Genomic DNA, 12,520 nt, shown 5'->3' on the forward strand with positions numbered 1-12,520 from the left:
CGGCACGGGTGGTGCGAGCGGGGGCTGCTCTCCCGGCCCGCCCCCGCCCGGCCCGGCCCGCGCTGGCCCCGCGCCCGCAGAGCGCTCCCCGCCCGCCTCCCTGGGCGAGCGGCGCCGGGCGGGCGGCGATGGACGGGCAGCGCCCGGCGGGCCCCGCCGCGCCGCGCTGGAGGAGGCGGGCGACCCCCCGGCCGCAGCCCCTCGCCTGGAGCAAGCCCCGGCCGCAGTCGTACCAGAGCCCCAGCGGGCTGCTCGTCACCGACTTCCCCGTGGAGGACAGGTGCGCCTTCACCGTGACCCAGCCCGCCGGCACCGTCAGCCCCGACATGGGATCCGTGTCCAACGGCACCGTGCGGCCGCCCCGCTCGCCCGGGCTGTCCCCGGAGCGCTCCCGGCTGCTCACCCTGGCTCCGGACAGCCGTGTCGGTTCGACCGCCAACGGCACCGTCCCCGCGCCGGGCAGCGGGCAGGGCCGCCGGGCCCGGCCGCCCAGGACTGCGGGGCTGGCCCCGCACCAGGACCGCATCGTGTTCGCGGCCAGCGCTCAGCCCGCGCCGTGCGGCCGGGCCGCCGAGCCCCCGGGGGCATCCCCCGGGATCGGCCGCGCCGCCGAGCCCCCGAGGGTACCGGGAGGATCCCCTGGAGTCGGCCGGACCTCCGAGCCCCCGAAGGGATCCCCCAGAATCGGCCGGACCGCCGAGCCCCCGGGGGCATCCTCTGGAGTCAGCCGGATCGCCGAGCTCCCGAAGGGATCCCCCGGGATCGGCCGGACCGCGGAGCCCCCGAAGGGATCCCCCAGAATCGGCCGGACCGCCGAGCTCCCGGGGGCATCCCCTGGAGTCAGCCGGACCGCCGAGCCCCCGGAGGGATCCCCCGGGATCGGCAGGGCTGCCGAGCCCGCGGAGGTGCCGGGAGGTCCCCCCGCGGAGCCCCCCGCGCTGCTGAGCACGCACAGCCCCGCGGCGCGGAAGGTGGGCTCGCAGCAGCTGATCCCGCTCAGCCTGGCCGAGAGCCGGCCCGCGGGCCGGGCCCAGGGCCACGACCGGCTGCTGAAGGCTCGGAGCATGGTGGAGACCCCCCGGCTGCCCCTGGGCAGCGACGCCGAGGACGAGCCCGAGGGCGGCCCGGGCAGCCCGGGGACGCTGCGGCGAGGGCTCCGCTCCACGTCCTACCGCCGGGCCGTGGTGAGCGGGGTGGACCTGGACGGCTCCGCCAACTGCAAGAAGAAGAACAGAATGTCCCAGCCCATCCTGAAAGCCGTGGTCGAGGATAAAGAGAAGTTTTCGAGCCTGGGCAGGATAAAGGTGAGGTGCGCTGGGCGGTGATGCTGCGGTTCCGCAGGAGCGTGATTTGCTGACTGTGCGTTTTTTTTCAGCTTGCTTTTTGCTAACACAAAACTTCTCGTACTTACTGCTGTTTAGTTAATGCTGTTTTACTGGGGAGATGTTGGAGGGACACGATTCTGTTGAAATCTGGGCAGCTCAGCACTGTGCTCCTGCTCGCGTTTCCTGCTGGATTCCCCAGCACACGGAGGGCTGCTCTCCCAACCGAACTCATGGCTTAAAACCCACTTCCCAGAAAGGAGTAAACAGGAAAAAAAGAGGCATTGTCCTAATAAACTCTGCCTGCTAGAGCAGAGACAGAAAAGTGAACTTCCTCCTACTCTCCTCTATCTGAGACAGCACTTCTAAATTACTTGTAAAAATCACTGTGTGGTTTTTAAATCGATAGAGACCACTTCAGTTATCTTAATTTTAATGCTTGCAAGTAAAAGCAGAATGCCTGTTTTTAAATCTTGGTTGTATCCCTTGGGAGAAGTAGGAAGATTTTAATTGCATGTTAATGCATTAAAATTAAGTTATAAAGACTTACTGAAAATACTGTTTTGCTTGAACATATAGTGTTCATATATTGTGTTTCTTTATTTTTAAATAGAATTTGTTACTTTATGAAATACGTTCACAGATATCTGTGGAGTGTTTGGAATTGTGTAATAAACTATACCAGGCTGAGGGCTGATGCTGTAGCTATTAAAATAATGATCAGCTTTATGACAGTTTTCAGCCAAATTCAAAATTATAGTAATGGAAGCTTTTGTGAAAATGCTACAAGTGATGAAATAGGAATTGATCAAGTTGTGAACAACTGCAGAGTAGGAAGTGATTTGGTTTGGTAATAGACTTGAACAGTAAGTTGTGTTTAGAATGGGAGGATGTCTTACTGTCCTGTCCTAACACACAGAGCTCTCTGCCAGTAGTGTTTTATTAGACTCTTAGCCCACAGGACATGTTGCACCAGAACAGCTGTTTGATTTCAGAGGTTTGTTTTGCTCTCAAGACGTTCACTTACAAAGTACTTACAGTGGGTGTTGTGTGCAGAGTGTGGAAGGGCAGCCACTCAGTCCTGGGCCTTGTGGCCTCCTAGGAAAGCCCAAGACAGTGGGATGAGGTGCAGGTTCACTGAACCCCTCTCAAGCCAGTATATTGTGCTTTTGAAACACAGGGAAAATGAAGCATTTTGGGAAAATGCATATAAACAATGCATGAGAGAAATGAAACTAGAGTAGCTTTCCACTTGCTGTGGTGAAACAGTTGTTTTTGTTGAACTCCTGTCCAACATCCAGAGTTTATAGGTTAGGCACCAAATCAACAGGCCCTAAGTGTTGAATAAAACAAGTTCTTGTTGCTGTGGTTCTTTTGCATTCTCTAACACAGATCTCTCTCTTTTCTGTTAAAACTACAGAAGATGCTGAAAGGCCAAGGGACGTTCGATGGGGAAGGTAAGCCCTGTTCTGTACAGGCTGGCTGATCCCTGTGTCCCAAGGGAAAGGAACTTCAGGGGCGGTTTTCACATTTCCTTCCTAGGAAGTCCAAGACTAAGTACCTTGCTTTTCAATAAACTGACTGAAATATTGGCCCTAAATATACCTCAGGGGTATTTTAAAGACTGTAAAATGGCAGGCTAAAAATGGGGGTTTATTTGAGGGGCTTCTTTTCCTCTCAACCTCCTGTCCCTCCCAGAAGATGAGCTCTTGGATGTGTCTGTCTCAGCCCTGACAGTTCTGTACAGTTCCTTGGGGGGGTGGGCCCTCCAGGTGGGACTGCCTTCAGGCCTGTTCCCTGAGGCTCTCCCCAGGTGCAGGACATTATGGATCACTGGCAGGTTTGGGGTCACCCCTGCAGCACGCACCTGAGTCGTTACACTCTGAGCTGCTGGGTCACACAGCAGGTTCTCTTTTCCTCAAGTGCTGGGGCAAATCCTTTGGCTCTGCCATCATTTTCCTTTTGTGCTACCTTGGCTTCAAGTTTAAGTGCCAGAAAAACATTGTCCATGTATTAGCATTTTTGTGGTACTTATTAATTCTGGGCTTTGCCAAGTTTGCTGCTTTTCCCAATATTTCAACAAGAAAAAAAAAAATCTTTCCTGGCTATGACCTATGGAAGTTTTATTGTAATAACTGCTACTCACTTGGCTTTTCTCTGCTTAATGCCTCCTTGAGCTCATCTCAGCTGCTGTGTTACCTTCCTCTTGTGTCTGTTTTCAAAACTTCCCGCTGCGTTCTGTTTGCATCATCCCCTTTCCTACCCTTATTTTCTTCTCTCCTTCACTATCTCCTGATGACATTTTCTAAATTCTCTTCCAGTGGTTCCCCTCTGTCTTTGACTGATCCCAGCTAATGACTTTCTCTGCAGTGCCTCTCAGAATGCAGTGGCTGTACACAATTTCCTCTCTTGTACAGACTGTACACACTTCCCAAAGAGCTGAGACAGAGGCCAGACCTTGTCTAACATTGGGGCTGGAGGGTCTGAGCAGGTGGGACAGGTCACCCCTCCAGGTGTGGGACCATGGGCTTGGGGCTGTGTGCGGAGCAGCCAGACCTTCCACTTTCCCCTTTTAGGGGAGGATTGGATGTTATCCAAAGCCTGGCCCATCTAAAAGTACCTTTCAGAGCCCACTTGCTTAATGGCTTAATCCATCTGTGGGTCACTGTGGTGCTGAATTTCTCTGTCCTTTCTGTCTGCTTTTGCAAAGGCTGTGTGACCAGGGAGGTTGGGAAGTGCACAGGGTGTGCTCCACACCTGGGGTTCTTTGCCACTGATAGTACTGGATTAATGATGACAGAGCTCAAATAAGGTGTTTTGGTTCATAGGCCTCGTGCTTACTCAGGAAAGCTTTGAATTTTCTATTTGGAATAGTTCTGACCTTGATTCTGAAACTGGGATCATTTCCTTCTCTTAGTGAAATGCAAAGACATTATTTAAAGCTGACAGAAAGGTGGTCATGGGCAGTGGCCTTGTGGTGGTCCTGAAGGTGAAAATAGCTAAACCTCCAGATCAGTGACTGATCCACTGACACACAGTCCTGTTTTCTAATAGCTGGCTAATTGTAAAATAGGCTACAGCAAACCAAGGAAGAAAAAATTGTTTTCTGTTTTTTTCTTGACAAAGGCCACGTCTGTTCTTTAATTCTGTCCGTGAGGATCTTTGGGAGTGGTACAGTGACCCATTGTCACTGTACTGCACCATTGTCCAGCCCAAATCAGATGCTATCTTTGTCTGGTGGAGTGGGGAGGCCACAGTGACACTTTGCTTTCTTTCATTGTTTAATTGTTACTTATAATTCTTAAGAGAGCAACTAAACCAACTTTCTAGCGATGACTGACACACTGTTGTTGTTTGACAGAAAATGCTGTGTTATATCAGAACTATAAGGAAAAGGCTCTGGACATAGATTCTGATGAAGAGTCTGAGCCCCGAGAGCAGAAATCGGATGACAAGGTTGTTTTTCACTACAAGCCCCTGAGGTCGACGTGGAGCCAGCTCTCTGTGGTGAGTGTGTGATCCTGGTGTGGCCAGAGACAGAGCTCAGGGTGGGCCTAAGCAAAGGCTTCTTACTTGCTGCTGCAGTTTTTGGCTGAAGTTTTTCATCTTCTTTTTCATTTCATAAGAACAACACGGGAGTCCTGACCAATTACTGGTCTTTGTTTCACATAGAAAGCAGTGAAACCAAGAGAGTTCATTTTGGGGCCCTGTATTTGGCAAAGACACAACTTCACTGATTTGTTAAAAAAAGGGTTTGTGTGAGTTCACTATCAGGGTGAATTAGACTGAAGAAAAGTTAGTTACAAACAAGCTGCTGCTGAATTGTTCTAAATCACTCCACACCAGCTCTTAAGTGCAGATGTTTAATGGAAACCATTCTGAAAAGCAGGGTGTTGAGCTGGTGGTGCTCTGCTGTCCCAGCACAGGCTGGGAAGCATCTGCAGGGGCTTTGGCTTAATGGCATTGTTAAACAAAGGAAATTCAGCTGGTTTAATCAGTACTGCAATCTCGCTGCCTTCCCTGCTGCTAAACTGACAAATTACTGAGAACAGTTGATATTTTTACAGGTTTTTGCCCTACACATGATTTTGAGACTAAAGAAATTGTAAAAATTCTGTGTTTCTGGGGTTAATTTTTTCCTTTGATCGTTTCTGTGGCTTCTGGAGAGATATCCCTAAAATGAAGGCTTTGGGGTTGTTTTTTGGTTTTTGTTTATGCAACTTGTAGAATGTTGCCAATCCTCATCTCTGCCATTAGAGAGATGATGCCATGACATGATCACCTTGGAGTGTTGGGGTTGCTGGCTGTCCATGTCTGTGCATGTTCCAGTAAATGAGTGATCAAGCCTCAGGGACATCCCCTAAGGGTCTTTAGATGGCCTGATTAGCAGAGCTGTCTTACAGATGCTGGTGACCCTTTGCAGTGTAAGATATTGAAATATGAATCTCCCTGACTCAATGATTATAAAGAAGGCAAGACGACGTGGTTTTGAAAAGATTTGCTCTGAATTTTTTTTCAACAAATCAAATACTTTAAATACAGCAATTTGCTGTATTTAAATACATTTGCTCAGCGTTGCAAAAAAGTTTGGGTATAATGAAGTCAAATTGGTTTTTCTGCCTTCTGGGCAAACTAGCAGTTAAATGTTCACCAGCTGAGGTATTTTGGAAGAATGCTATTCAGTAATAATAATGATAATTTCAAATACTAATTTGTTGTGAGACAAAAATAGCTCAGAGACCATCTCAGGAAGGGAACTGTCCCATTCTTCAGTTACAGAAACCAACTTGTTCTGTGCTGTTTGAGCACAGCAACTTGTTCACTGTCTGTACTTGGTTTACAAGGTTGGAAGTGGGGGAGTACAAGGGAAAAGGTGGTGCATGGAGAAAACAAAATCTGGGAATCTGAGTCTCACAGTGACTGTGGTTGTAACTCTGGAAAAATTACATATTGTCAGTGGGTATTGAAAAGTGAAAAAGTGAGTCTGGAGTTGTAGCAGGAAGTCAGCTGGAAAATGTCAGTCCTGGGTTTCAGCATATGTTAGGGAAGGAGGAGAATAATGTTTCTGGTGTTTGTTAGCAGTGCCTGTGCTGGGAGGTGGAGGGGAGATGGCAGAGGGAACCCCTCTCTCTGCAGGAGGTTTCTTTGACTGGGCTCTCTTTGAGGGCTAGTGAACTTCAGGCATGGAGCTGTCAAATTCTTTATGTTAATAGTAATAAAAAGGGTGTTTCTGCCTTCCTGCAGTGTACACACACATGTGAAACTGAGATTGATCTTGGTTGTGATTGTTTTCTCCTTGATTTGAAGAGCTGCTGTGAGTTGCTTTACAGAAGCACACTCTGTCCCTGTTCATGGCTGCTGCTTCTCTGTGCTTTGGCTGTCAGGAATCTGCCTGGTTTGACTGTCAGGGATCTTCAGGGCTCATCTCTGCAGGGGCTCTCATTTCTCTCCCTGTACCAAAGGGCTTATCTTCTGGTCAAGTTCTTGCCTTAAGCCTTTTGTTTGCATAGTGTCACAAATGTGATTTTTTTTTTTTTTTTAAGGCTATTTCAATTAAAACATTTGGGACACTTCAAAATTAGGAATCGAAGTTTCTTTCACAGAAATGCCTGAAATAGTCTCCATGTCTGGGCCTCTGTCTCTTTGGCAGTGTTGCTGCTGACGGGGAGCGTGAGGTTGGGCCGTTTGCTCACGGGATGAGCTCATGTGTACTCTGTGTGCTCACACCCACGTGTGACAGACGGTGGGCACGGGGCACAGCTGCCCTTGGGAACATGAGTTCACTTGGGTGCCCATGGAGCTCCCTGGGCCTGAGCTCAGGCAGTGGGCACGGGGCACAGCTGCCCTTGGGAACACAGGTTCAGCCGGGTGCCCATGGAGCTCCCTGGCCCTGAGCAGTGTGCGTGTCAGCAGGGAGCACCTGTGGGATGTGTTCCCAAGTATTTCCTGTGCTGGTATAGTTTTAGAAAAGTCTTCCACTGCGTCCAGAAGAAGGTGGTGGTGTACCTACCAGTGCCATTGCACTTCCTGGGGAGTGCTCTGAAACTTTCAGGTTGTTGATTGAAAGGTACTTTAATGGTTTAATAGACAGGCATTTAATTAGTTCGTGCTCGGTATCCAGGAGTGTCTGCTTGTGGTGCCGTGGGAATCTGTGACTTGTGTTCCAAAGAACAACTGCTCCAGCACTGGAATGTTGATGTTATTTTCATAAGCACTCACCTGTGAGCTCTGCTTTGGTGTGCATGCAAAAAAGTGTGGCACCCCTTACCCTGCTCCTCCTTTATTCCTGAGCCTGCTGTCCAGCTGTGCTGGGCTTGCTGGGCAGGAATAAAGTGAGGAATAATATATCCTTTAAAATTCCAGGGAACAGGTGGAGTAAGGAGAGAAAGCTGTTGCTGATAGAATGTTAGGAGCTTTTGGAGAAGACTGAGGGAAGTGGGAGGAGGGAAGTGCATGTGAGGTCTCATGGCCACGGCATGTCTCTGTGTTCCACGTGTGAGGTGCTGTGGCTCTTTGCCTTCCCTGGTGTCCCTCCTAATTTGGGGTCCTGGGTTTAACACTCTGGGAATTGCAGGAAGCCAGGCCATCCTTGGTGCTTTGCTTTCTGGAGTTTTGGATTTTCGTTTTTTAACATTCTCCTGTTAAATGACACAATGTGTGTGATTTGCACCAGGAAAGAATAAACCTGAGGGATTCCACTGTGCCTGCTTTCGTGGCAGTGCTCCTGGGTTTGTGTCTTGGGATAGTTTTTAATGAATTGATACAATTCTTTTGATAAGTCAATTTTGTTTTGATTTCTGCTGGTTCATTGCTGTCCCTGGAGTGGACAGATTATTTAGCTGCAATGTTTTGATAATCCTGTATTATTTTTTTAAAATCACATTTTTCTCCAAGAGATTTTAAAAATAGCACTTTATTTCTTTTGCAGGTGAAGAAGAACGGATTGTCAGAAGCCATCAGCCAGGAGGAGAGGAAGAGGCAGGAGGTATCTCAGTAACCTGTGCTTGGGGCTGGTTGCTTAGGGCTGCACTGCTCACCTGCTTCAGTGCTCTGTTGACAAGGAGATAAGTTCATTGCTCGGCTTCCTGCCCTGGAGTGAAGTGTCCCCAGTCCCCAGGGAGAGTAAATACACAAACCCTGTCTGTTGCTGAGGTGCTGTGTCCCTGCCAGGGGGGGTCCAGCCTGGCAGTGGCACAGTCACTGCTGTGCCAGGGAAGGTGTGACATTAACCCCGAGATCACAGAGGGAGGAGCTGGCACATGAATTTTTAAAGGCAATGAGGAACAAAGAGCAGCTTTTAGAAAGGCCCTGAGTTGTAACTAACCCTGCTGGACATGAGAGCACCGTGTCCCTGCTGTGAGCTCTGCCCCTGTCCCCTGACAGAGCCGGTGCCTCCCTGGCAGCGCCGCCACCGATGCACTGACCTGTTCTCTGTCTCCTACCCCTTTACTCCTTTTGTCCTCTTGATCCACTTTCCTCTTCCCCTGTACTCCCTGTGTCCACTTTATCTGCTTTACCCTCCTTCCTCACCTACAGGGGCTATTTCAAAGGGGATGAGAGGTGTTGAAAGCATAGCCTGGCCTAGCCAAGTGTATTCCTGCAGCTCCTGAGGTATGTCGGGCAGCAGGGAAAAAACAAGGTGTTTTCAGTAGAAACACTGTAGCATTGGTACCTGCCCTGGTAACCTGTCCCAGTGTCCTCATTCCAATTCAGGATATACCTCAGCCTCCTCCTGCTGGGAAGCTTTTGAGACACAAGGCACTGGTTTCAGTCATACCCTTCAGGAACCTTTAGTCTGGGTTTCCTGAAGCCATACTTGCATCTTTTCAGAGAGAACAAGTTCTTTGGATGCCTCTTACATGTAAAGTCTTTAATGTTACCAAAAATGTTTTCAAGCCTGAGGGTTTTTTATTTGAATATTAGAGGCTCATTCTTTCAGAGGGAGCCTAAATAAATATTCTTAAGCTGTAGTTGCATTATGAGGTTGTGCTATAGCTGTATTTCTTTTAAGCTGCCTTTTATTAACTATTCTTTATCTAGTCTTTAAACTGCTTTTTAGATCCTATTAGATTATTTTATAATTATACCATAATACATTGTCACTGCAGAAAAATATATTTGTTTGTTTTCTGCCTTGATTAATGTCCATGTCCTGTGTTCATACACATCCCACTTTTCAGAACCCATTAGTGAGATGGGTCTGTGCATCTTTTGGCTAAAGAAAATATGTCATAGGTTGGAACTGAAATTATTTTCAGCACATCTTCTTTCCTTGCAAGCTGAAGCTCTGTGTGTGTGTGTGTACAAAGTGCAGTGTGCCCCTGGCCTCTTGAGTATTCCTGTCCATTGGGGTGGACATCTGCTGACCTTGATGTCATGGAAATGAACCACAACCTGGCTGTAAGTGCCATTCAGGAACTCTGCATCACCTGGAGCTGCCACCCAGCCCCTGGGTGTGCTGGGGTTCCTGTGTGTCACTCAGGATTGGTTTAAGCCTTCTTTATTTTTTATTCTCCAGAATGTGTTTGGGTCATGGTGAGATGATACTCCCTTCCTTACACATTAGAAGCAAAGTGTCTTTCTTTGTCCCATTTATTTAATTTGTTGTTACCAAACTGGGAAGAAGCCCATGAGGGACCTCAGCCTTGTGCCTCCAACCTCACCCCTGTGCTGTTGTGTTTGGGTATTTCTCCTTTGGTTTTAGAGGAGTTAGTAGCAGATAACTAATGAAATAGTAGATGCAAGTATCAATATTGGTTATATTGAGAACTATAAAGTTCTATTACCCGTGTACCTTCAGGCAACTATAAATGGCTGAGAGCTGAACGGGTTTTTACATCAGAGATGAAAAGTTCCAGTGGAACAAGTGTATGGATTTCAAAGTCAGAGGGTCCATCACCAGTTTGCTTTGTGTGCCAGCTGGTGGGAGGACTAGTGGGCTCTCATGGAGTGCAGGGTGATGGGTCAGAGGGGTCAGGGACCCCTGGAGCTGTGCCTGTCCCGTGTCTGGTCACTGCCCACCCAGGGGACACTGGCTGCCACCCCTGTCCTGGCCCCTCCTGTGTCTGATCCTGGTGCTGGAGGGACCCAGGGTGTCAGTGCTGACCCAGCTCTGGGTCCAGGCTCCTCTCCTGCAGGGCTTGGCCTGTGACCCAGGGACAGTCAGGAACTGAGCAGCTGCTGGTCAGGAAGAGCAAAGGCAAACAGGGCCTGGCCAGCAGTCGTGGGACTGATGGGAACCTTCCAGACAGACCACAGGAAACAAACCCCAAAAAACAAACCCCCAAAACCCCCAAACCCACCTCTCAGGAGTATGAGTGGGGAATGGTCACACTTGGTCTGGAGTTGTCTTCAAACTCTCTGTTTGCAGTTGCATTGAAAACTCTGAATACAGACTTCTTCAAAAAGTCCTTTTTTCTAGTGTTAAATCACTTATTTCTAAATAAGTGATGCAACTGTCATAGAAGTGAGTATTTATGTCATAATCTGTAGTTTATGTGCAAAAACTTTGCTTTGCACCCCTCCTCAACATTTCTTTTTTTTTAATTAAAAAAAGCCCAGTCACTAATAAGTCTTTTCTTTCCCCCCTCTACTTTGTAGGCAATATTTGAAGTGATCTCTTCTGAGCACTCTTATTTGCTGAGCTTGGAGATTCTGATCCGGATGTTTAAAAATTCCAGGGAACTGAGCCTCACAATGACCAAAACAGAGAGCCACCACCTCTTCTCCAACATCACAGATGTTTATGAAGCAAGCAAAAAGTAAGTGCAGCATTTCTGCATTTAAAAGAATTATACAACTTTAACATAAAAGCAGGTTTCTTGTTGGAAGCTGAAGTAACCCTTTTACTGGTGACCATTTCTTCCCAAACTCGTGAAGTCAAGGCTGTGGCCTGGGGCAGGCACTGGGTGCTCTCAGCTGTCGCTTTGGACAGCTTTGCATGGCTCTCTCTACCTGTGGAGCACAGAAGTGTTGGCCTTCTTTCACAGAGGGGGCTCAGGGTTCAATAAGGAATCTGAATATTTTTTTCTTTGTGCCCTCTTCTTTTGTCTCCTGGGTAGAAATTGTCCTTCTTGTAGAAACTGTGATGTTGAAATTTGAATTCTTTAGCATTAAACCCTCATGTACCTTTGTGAACTTGTGAAGTTTCATGTTCCCAGTTGTGGTAAAGTCCTTTTCAGCATTTTCTCTGAAGCCCCATAAAGTCTATGGAATTTGGCATGTGCTGGGCAGAAATTTGACTTTGTCTTCTGAAGGTTTTGGAGTAGCAAGGTTTTGTTCCATGGATGTACCTGGGAGAGAGGCTGATGTGTTGTACCAAGTGCAAACCCAGTTTAGGAGCTATAGAGCAGGGTTTGGATTTGGTTGGGGTGCTTTCCCTTTCCCCTATTCCCTTTTCTCTCTTTCTCTCGTAGCTGAGGTCTTTTGCCAGGAGTTGGGTGTTGTGTGACCCCTCAGCCACCTCAGGAGTGGGTTGTACCCCAGCAGTGGTGTCAGGGAATGCAGATTATCAAAGTCTGTATTTTCAAGGAAACATACTTTTTAAAGGCTCCTTATATAAAGTGTTTTTTGTAAAAGTAAAGTATGATGGGGGTGGGCAGAGCAGTATTTTGAGGGGAACTCTTAAAACCCTTTTGATTAATGGTCTTCAAAGGAAGTGGGAGGGGGAGAGGAAAAAAAAAAAAGGAAAGCATGGAAAAATACCACACTAGCCAAAATTATAATCTCATTCTTTCTTGTCTGTAAAGTCCAATGGTTTAAGAGCTTGGCTTTTTTTATAACTTGGAGTAAAAACAGAAGTTGTAACTCCTTTTTACACTTAAATGAAAACATATTTTCTTTGCTGAATTATGCAGTCCTGTTAAACTGTAACAAAACTTTGTGCTGGCTTTGACCAACATCATTTGTGTAAATAATGGAAGTGATTTTAAACCAGAAGCCTCTTTCTTGGTGTCTTCGAACTGTCTCTTTCTATTTTCAAGGTCTATCAAGGTAACAAAATCTCTGCTTTTGTTATAAAAGTGAGCATCTGTCCCATTCTGCTGTATTTTAAGCAGCCTTTACTTAAAAAAATAAAACCTGAGTATGGGTGTAGTTACCAGTAGGTTTGGTTGCTCAGGCAGAAGTTTGGTGAGCTGAAGAACTTGAGCTGATAAAAATACTTTATAAAAGTACTTTAGTCAAAATTGCTAAAAGCT

General features: G+C 47.7%; 1 protein-coding gene across 1 annotated transcript in view; it reads left to right on the forward strand.

The window, feature by feature from the left end:
• Positions 1–108: 108 nt before the first annotated feature.
• The window catches only part of ARHGEF26 (Rho guanine nucleotide exchange factor 26), a 31,063-nt gene continuing 18,651 nt past the window's right edge, over positions 109–12,520 (forward strand). The window contains exons 1-6 of the mRNA XM_032698483.1: positions 109–583; positions 623–1,304; positions 2,743–2,779; positions 4,684–4,829; positions 8,251–8,307; positions 10,923–11,083. Coding sequence (XP_032554374.1) covers positions 129–583; positions 623–1,304; positions 2,743–2,779; positions 4,684–4,829; positions 8,251–8,307; positions 10,923–11,083 — 1,538 coding nt within the window. The 5' untranslated portion in view covers positions 109–128. The remainder of the gene's footprint in view (positions 584–622; positions 1,305–2,742; positions 2,780–4,683; positions 4,830–8,250; positions 8,308–10,922; positions 11,084–12,520) is intronic.

The sequence above is a fragment of the Chiroxiphia lanceolata genome, chromosome 10 (assembly GCF_009829145.1).
Source record: "Chiroxiphia lanceolata isolate bChiLan1 chromosome 10, bChiLan1.pri, whole genome shotgun sequence".
Lineage (NCBI taxonomy): Eukaryota > Metazoa > Chordata > Aves > Passeriformes > Pipridae > Chiroxiphia > Chiroxiphia lanceolata.